This window comes from Myotis lucifugus, unplaced genomic scaffold (assembly GCF_000147115.1).
Source record: "Myotis lucifugus unplaced genomic scaffold, Myoluc2.0 scaffold_6708, whole genome shotgun sequence".
Classification (NCBI taxonomy): domain Eukaryota; kingdom Metazoa; phylum Chordata; class Mammalia; order Chiroptera; family Vespertilionidae; genus Myotis; species Myotis lucifugus.
Window position 1 is genome coordinate 984 of NW_005877756.1, and position 7350 is coordinate 8333.

At 41.0% G+C, this 7350-nt stretch overlaps 1 protein-coding gene and 1 long non-coding RNA gene across 2 annotated transcripts; both read right to left on the reverse strand.

Annotated features, from left to right (window-relative positions):
• Positions 1-508: 508 nt before the first annotated feature.
• LOC111824779 lies at positions 509-1220 on the reverse strand. Its single transcript, XR_002827858.1, has 3 exons — positions 1162-1220; positions 746-885; positions 509-659 (listed from the first exon to the last, which is right to left on the reverse strand). It is a non-coding gene; the product is annotated as an uncharacterized LOC111824779 (long non-coding RNA).
• A 1855-nt stretch (positions 1221-3075) lies between these two features.
• LOC102433358 (ATPase family AAA domain-containing protein 5-like) lies at positions 3076-6243 on the reverse strand. The gene is made up of 4 exons (XM_023749357.1): positions 6112-6243; positions 5750-5909; positions 4764-5090; positions 3076-3197 (listed from the first exon to the last, which is right to left on the reverse strand). Exons 1-4 carry the CDS (start codon positions 6241-6243, stop codon positions 3076-3078), a joined length of 741 nt encoding a protein of 246 aa, XP_023605125.1.
• Positions 6244-7350: the final 1107 nt, after the last annotated feature.

The following is a 7350-nucleotide window of genomic DNA, read 5'->3' on the forward strand; positions in this document are numbered from 1 at the left end:
AAAGGAAAAAATAAAGATGAGAGCAGAAATAAATAAAATAGAGTCTAAAAACCAATACAAAAGATCAATGAAACCAAGAGCTGGTTCTTTGAAAATATAAACAAATTTAACAAATCTTTAACCAGACTCATAGGAAAAAAAAGAGAACCCAAATAAATAAAATCTGAAATGAAATAAGAGAAGTAACAACCAGCCAGGGCAGAATGAAGCATTTCTCATACCTTTCCTGTACAAACTGTATTTCAAAGTATCCAAATAGCCCTGGCCAGTTTGACTCAGTGAATAGAATGTCGGCCCCTGGACTGAAGGGTCCCAGGTTTGATTTCATTGAAGGCTCGATCCCCAGACCTCGTTGGGATGCTTGCAGGGAGGTAACCAATTTATGTTTCCCTCCGTCTCTCCCCCTCCCTTCCACTCTCTCTAAAAATCAATGGAAAAATATCTTCGGGTGAGGATTAACAACAACAAAAAAAAGGTTATGACAAAAAAATAATAATAATTTACTTACTTGGTGACTTGCCTATGTTGTAGCTATTGAAAAAACAAGGTTTTTGTGCATTTACACCTTGCTTGTCTACTTGATGGGACTGAGTAGCTTCCTTCAGTTGAGACAGAATTTGTCTACCACTGCGCTGAGATGAGGCATTCACTTCAAATATCTAAAGGAAGAATACATGAAAAAAGGCAAAATGGTTTATGTTTTCTTTTAATTCATTAACATTGTTCTACTGTAGCTGTGACTGACCTTAAACCCAAGCTCCTGAGCACAAGCATATACTGCAGCAGTTTTCCCCACTCCTGTTGGCCCTGTTATGAGAACAGTATTGCAAAGACGATTCTCTTCTTCATCTGAACTGCCTTTAAAGTCAATGCTATCCGACAGATCTGAAAAATGATTCAAATGCATATAAAATGATAATTGCTTAGGCGGCAATTATACCTCACCAAACCCAATGATCAAATCCCACAAACTTAAAAAAAAAAAAAATTAAAAAAAAATTTTTAAAAAATCCCACGAACTTCCTGCCAGTAAATGCTGGAAATTTAATGTGCAAAAACTAGAACACCAAATATAGAATATGAGTAAGAAATTTTATAAAATTTTTTAGATAATCTAATACTAAAAATTTTCAGTGAAATGGGGAAAATGACTCAAAATACCTTCTTGTTTCTCATCTCTTTTTCCCTTCAAATTCTGTCTTTCTTCTAATTCAGCTCTTCTTTTCCAATCTTTCAACCAACTGCCATAATAAAATGTATGTTAATAAAAATAATTCACAGAATATAGGTAGACTATATATGAAAGGACATTCATTGCAACATTGTTTATATTAGCTTCTAAAAGGAAAAACCTGAAAGTATATCAGTAGGGGAAAAGATATACTTTTGCACCCATACAAGAAACAATACACAGCAACTAAATAGAATTTAGGTAGATTGTGTGATAACAAGAAAGATGTCTAATATATAATGCTAAGTATAAAGATTAAGTTTTAGTCTAGAGCAGCAGTTCTCAACCTGTGGGTCGCGACCCCTTTGTGGGTCGAACGACCCTTTCACGGGGGTCGCCTAAGACCATCGGAAAACACATATATAATTACATATTATTTTGTGATTAATCACTATGCTTTAATTATGTTCAATTTGTAACAATGAAATTGGGGGTCACCACAACATGAGGAACTGTATTAAAGGGTCGCGGCATTAGGAAGGTTGAGAACCACTGGTCTAGAGCTAGACTACCTGAGCTTAAATTCTAGCTCTATCACTTTCTAACTGTGTGAACTTAGATAAATACTCAACCTCTCTAGGCCTCATTCCTCATCTATGACATAAGGACAACTATAATTTATATCCTCAGACTATTTTTCTAAGGATTAAATGAGCTAAGAACAATGCAAGTACTTAGAACACCGCCAAGTTCAAGATGTTCACCCTTATTATGGGCTACAATTCCTTATATGAAATCCTCTGGGCCGAGTGGGTTTTAGAATTCAGAGTTTTTCAGATATTAGAAAGGTAATGTGGTATATACCACACCTATATATAAAACACTAATATGCAAATAGACCAAATGGGGGAACAACCGAACAATCAGGGGGCGCGCGCAGAACATGGCAGGCGTCAGCTGCGGTGGGATGGTGGAGCATGTGAGTGGGGGCGCCAGACCAAGATGGAGTGCCGCTCACTGTCATTGGGGCAAGTCTCTGGTGATTACTGAAAATTCTTTGCTCCCCAGTGCCGCGGTTCTGCCAGTGTTCACACCTGCTGCTGGTGCCCACCCCACTTGTACCCGCTGCTGGCGCTTGGCACCGGCCCTGATCACTCGGCACCATCAGCGAGTGCAAGCAGTGGCTGCTGGCCCTGATCATCCCTCAGGGCTTCTCCACCTCCCCCTGCTCCTGAGGGGCGGGCGATAGGGGCTGGCAGCTGCCTCTCGCACCTGCTGCTGGCGCTGGCCCCAATCGCTCTGTACCGTCAGCGGGTGCGAGTGGGGCCGGCACAATCAGCATGTGGAAGCAGCAGGAGCAGGACTGCCGGCAGAGGGGGGACTGGGGGCCATGGCGGGAGGACCCGGCGGGGGCCCAGAAGATGGGCCGAGACCCAACCCTGGGCCCACCACAGCCTCACAGCCCACAGTTCCTTTCAAGGTGCACAAATTTGTGCACTGGGCCCCTTTTATTACATAATACCTCTAAAGAGGTATGTGACAGTACACCCATAATCACTTAATATTTTCATTTTTAAAAATGTATAAACTCCTACAAGTGAGATCAATAAAGACTACAATAAACTTTATATAATAAAGTTAATATACTTTCAGTCTTCAGAACATTTTGAATGTTAGAATTGTAGACAAAAGATAATGGGCATGAATTAATAGTAATATGAAAGAAGGAACTAATATATGCATAAAATTTTTTCTGGAAGGTTTTACAAGAAACCTTTAATAGTAATTTACCACTAGGGACAATAGAGGGATATTTACTTAATATTCTTTTGTTTGTTCATTCTTTATAATTATAATAATTTACAATTATAGATTTTAGAATAAAAATTTTAAAACTATATTCATTAACTATATCTCAATTTTACCAACCTATGTAACTTTATTATAGCAAGTTCATTGCCTATGAGTTCACTGGAGTTCTGAGGTTGATACTTTTCTGTCCAAAGCATGTCTTCAGTTCCAGAATCTAAAGCAAAAAATATACATTAAAGTATTGTTCCTTGACATAAACATATATTCTTAGACATTTATATTAGTTTATGTAACAATAACTACTATTTGTATAAATATTTATATTTACAAAATGCCAACAAGGCAATTTCAAAACTTACTATTACATTTAAAATTCTTCACATCAAATTCCCCTTTAAAACCACCATAAAGTCTCATGACAGTAAAGTTTAAAAGTATACATTTAAATTTTTAATAATCCTAGAAACATAAAAAATAATTTTTACCATAAAAAATATCTAAAGAACAAAGACAGCATAATTTTAGTGGAGCCTTTTTTGACCACTGAAAAGAAACATTAAAATGCCCAACTAAATCATCCAGTTTAAATGGAAAGATATGTTACACTTGCTGTTGAGAAAAACTGAATGTTGTAAAGATGTCAATTCACTCCAAACTAATCTATAAACTAATGCAAAATCAAACCTCAATGGGATTTATGAGAGTAAGGGAAACTATAGTTCATAGTAGAGATGTATGAAAATTGCTTTTAAAAATGATCGACTGCCGAAACCGGTTTGGCTCAGTGGATAAAGCGTCGGCCTGCGGACTGAAGGGTCCCGGGTTTGATTCCGGTCAAGGGCATGTACCTGGGTTGCGGGCACATCCCCAGTGGGGGATGTGCAGGAGGCAGCTGATCGATGTTTCTCTCTCATCGATGTTTCTGACTATCTCTCTCCCTTCCTCTCTGTAAAAAATCAATAAAATACATTTTTTAAAAAAAATGATAGACTTGCTATACAAATATCAAAACATACTCTAAAGCAGGGATGAGGAACCTTTTTTCTGCCAAGGGCCATTTGGATATTTATAATATCATTTGCGGGCCATACAAAATTATCAATTTAAAAATTAGCCTGCTCTATTTGGTCAAACATTTCATTAACTCACCCCTAATGCCTTGGCAGGGCCAGACCAAATGATCTCATGGGCTTTATACAGCCCACGGGCTGGACATTCCCCACCCCTGCTCTAAAGCAACATAAATAGATGAATTAATTTAATAAGGTACTTAGGAAAAGTTAGATACCCTGAATGGGAACATGTAAGAAATATGAGAAATACATGTAAAATAATATGTATAATATGATCCCTATTTTTTAAAATATATTTTTACTGATTTCAGAGAGAAAGGGAGAGGGAAAGATAGAAACATCAATGATGAGAGAGAATCATGGATCAGCTGCCTCCTGCATGCCCCCACTGGGGATCGAGCCCGCAACCCAGACATGTGCCCCTGACAGGGAATTGAAACTGGGGACCCTTCAGTCTGCAGGCTTATGCTCTATCCACTGAGCCAAACCGGCTAGGGCTGATCCCTATTTTTTATAAAAGCATATATATTTACAGAAGCGAAAAACAATCAAAGATCAAAAAGCAATGTTAATAAGATTATCTATAAGACTCTCATCAGTGAGGCTTCCACTTCTTATTTATACATATATATTGTTTGAATTTGCAATGAGCACATATTGAGAGAGGGGAAGTGACAGGTTTAAAAAAAAGATAAGAACTAATTTACCAGGAACAGAAGATATTTCTGATGTAGATGCTTTGTCATCATCTATTATCAGAACATCAGAATCTTCTACTGCTTCACTTTCCACTTCACATGTACTCACAGCAGTTTGTGTCTTCCTGCGTGTTTTAGAATACAGACTTTTGGAAGAATCTAGCTTTATCCCAGTGTAGTTATGTGTTTTTTCCAGTTCTTTTGGTTTTCCATTTATATTTTCTGGATTTTCTGAATACTCATTTGGTTTCCTTCTTTTTGATTTATGATTTTTGGTTTCCACTCGTTTCCTTTTGGTTTCCTTTAGATTGACATCAGGCTCTAGTTGTGGATTTTCTATTTGGGGAATAATAGAAATGCATATGCTTACTAATCAAAAAAATTTTAATACCCAATAATCTTAGTATTACTTCAAAATATCCAATTGTCTTACTATAAAACGAAAGGTAAGAATCAAATGTGGCATGCTGAAAGCAAGCTGAATATCTTATTTAGACTGCCTTTATACAAGCAAATAAGTTCAAATTATCTCATTTAAGGCTTTCCTTAAGTGAATTATTAATAGCTATCTTGGGCTGGCATCTCTGGAAGCTAGCAGGGGCTAACACTGCATTGCACAAGATGCTTTACTTCAGTTGAATAAATTCTCCCTGCCAACCATAAGCAATGTTCTCTTCATGATGACCACTTCCAAGGGTCAATGGCTAACTCTTAGTGCTTTTTTTCTTTTTCTTAAAAAATGTTTTCATTGATTCTAGAGAGAGAGGGAGAGACAGAAACATCGATGATGAGAGAGGAACATCTATTTAGCTATCTCCTGCATGCCCCCCACTGGGCTCAAACCTGCTACATGGGCATGTGCCCCTGACCAGGAATTGAACCTATGACCTCTAGGTGCATGGGACATTGCTCAACCAACTGAGCCACACTGGCCATAACTTCTTAGTGCTTTCAAAAGTGAAATATTAACATAAATGATAATAATTATCACTAACCTTGTTTACAATGACATTCAGAGAGTACTTGGTGCTCAGCTTTTTTTTTAAGAAGCAATGGAAAATATTTCCTCAAAGAAAACTCAGGATTTAACCATGTAATTTCCTCCAGCAAAAGATTTCTTACTTCTTCAGTAAAATCTTTTCTTCTCCCCTTAAACTGAAATAAAGAATAAAATACTCAATAACTGACCCACATTGTCTATTAACATTAAGCACAATACTACCAATTACTTTGTCAATAATCTTATCTAATAACAGACAAACATGGTAATTGACCATACCTTCGCTACACTTCCCATTGGCTAATCAGCATGATATGCAAATTAACCACCAACCAAGATGGCGGCTAATTTGCATACCGTGGGCAGATCCCACTGAGCCGCCCCACCTGGGGCTGGCAGCAGCGCAATCCCCAGCTGCTGGCCACCCCAGCGTGAGATCCTGGCCTGCCGTGTGTGGGGCAGGGCGGGCGGGTGGGCGGGCGGCAGCATGATCCCGAGCCGCCACCCACCCCACGACAGGAGAGGCTGGCAGAACACCCCCCCCTCCATGGGGGTAAGAGCCCTGGGCACAGGCAGCTCCTCAGAACAGACACCAGAGCTGCGAGCCCCAGGTGCACAGCCTGGAGACCCGAACCTGCCTACTCGAGCATCAGGCTTATGCTTATTGGAACTAGGCACCAATACATTAGAGAAGTTATTTTAAAACAAACAACAAAGAAGAAAATAGGTGTCGACCCCAGAACTATGTCCCCACAGGGAGTGGGTGACAGCCAAGAGGAGCGCAGGCTGACACGCTGCGGGCGGCGAGGACAAACACGGAGCTGAGGGAAGCAGCCGGAGCAAAGGCCCCGGCTGTCTGACTCCATTTACCTGAAATGCCGGGAGCAGGAAGCGCACGGGCACAGGAAGCGACCAGTGCTTTCCAGGGGGGTTTGAGGGACTGGGGCCTAAGGGAGAAATGATTTTAGAGGAAGTGCAGCAGCTTGCGGGTGCAGGAGGCCTGGCTCCCAGGTCCAAAATCAGCAAAACAGCTCAGAAAGGAAACCTGAAGAAAGCCCTGGAAGTACCCAAAGGAAAGAAAGGCCTGGGCATCTCCACGGAAGAGCAAAAGGGCAAGGGACACAGCAAGACGGGCGGCTCTGGAAGTGAAAAGGAGCATCAGGAAAGCGGCGAGCACAGGGGAGGCCGGGAGACTCTGCTGTAAGGTGGGCCCGGCGCAGGGTGGGGGGTGGGTCTGAGGAAGTGGAGGCCCAGGGCAGGACCAGGACGGCTCCTCAGGAAGAAACACGCCCCCCCCCCCCAACATCGGACAGAGACCAGGAGTGACTGGCAAGTTCAGGACGAAAAGTGAAGGAGGGCAGCGGGGCACCTGGCAGCAGCTGTGCATGCGGTTTTGGGAAGGAGACAGAGCCACGCCGGGGTCCCGTCTCCCGGGGGGCCTCCAGCGCGGCGAGCTTAGACTCAGACAACACAAGCAAGCACCCCAGGCTTTAAGGCCTCACTGGGTGCTTGAGCTATTCTTTAAAAAAAATATTTTAACACATTTCAATTTCAAGAAGTAAAAACAAACCAAGAAAGAAAAACTACGCTTTTGGA

Coding starts and splice junctions, on each gene's coding strand:
- LOC102433358 (XM_023749357.1), bottom strand. CDS start 6,243: ATGCTGCCGCCCGCCCACCCGCCCGCCCTGCCCCACACACGGCAGGCC. Junction 5,910..6,111: donor CTCAGTGGGATCTGCCCACG/GTATGCAAATTA, acceptor TCTTTATTTCAG/TTTAAGGGGAGAAGAAAAGA. Junction 5,091..5,749: donor TGAATGTCATTGTAAACAAG/GTTAGTGATAAT, acceptor TTCCCCAAATAG/AAAATCCACAACTAGAGCCT.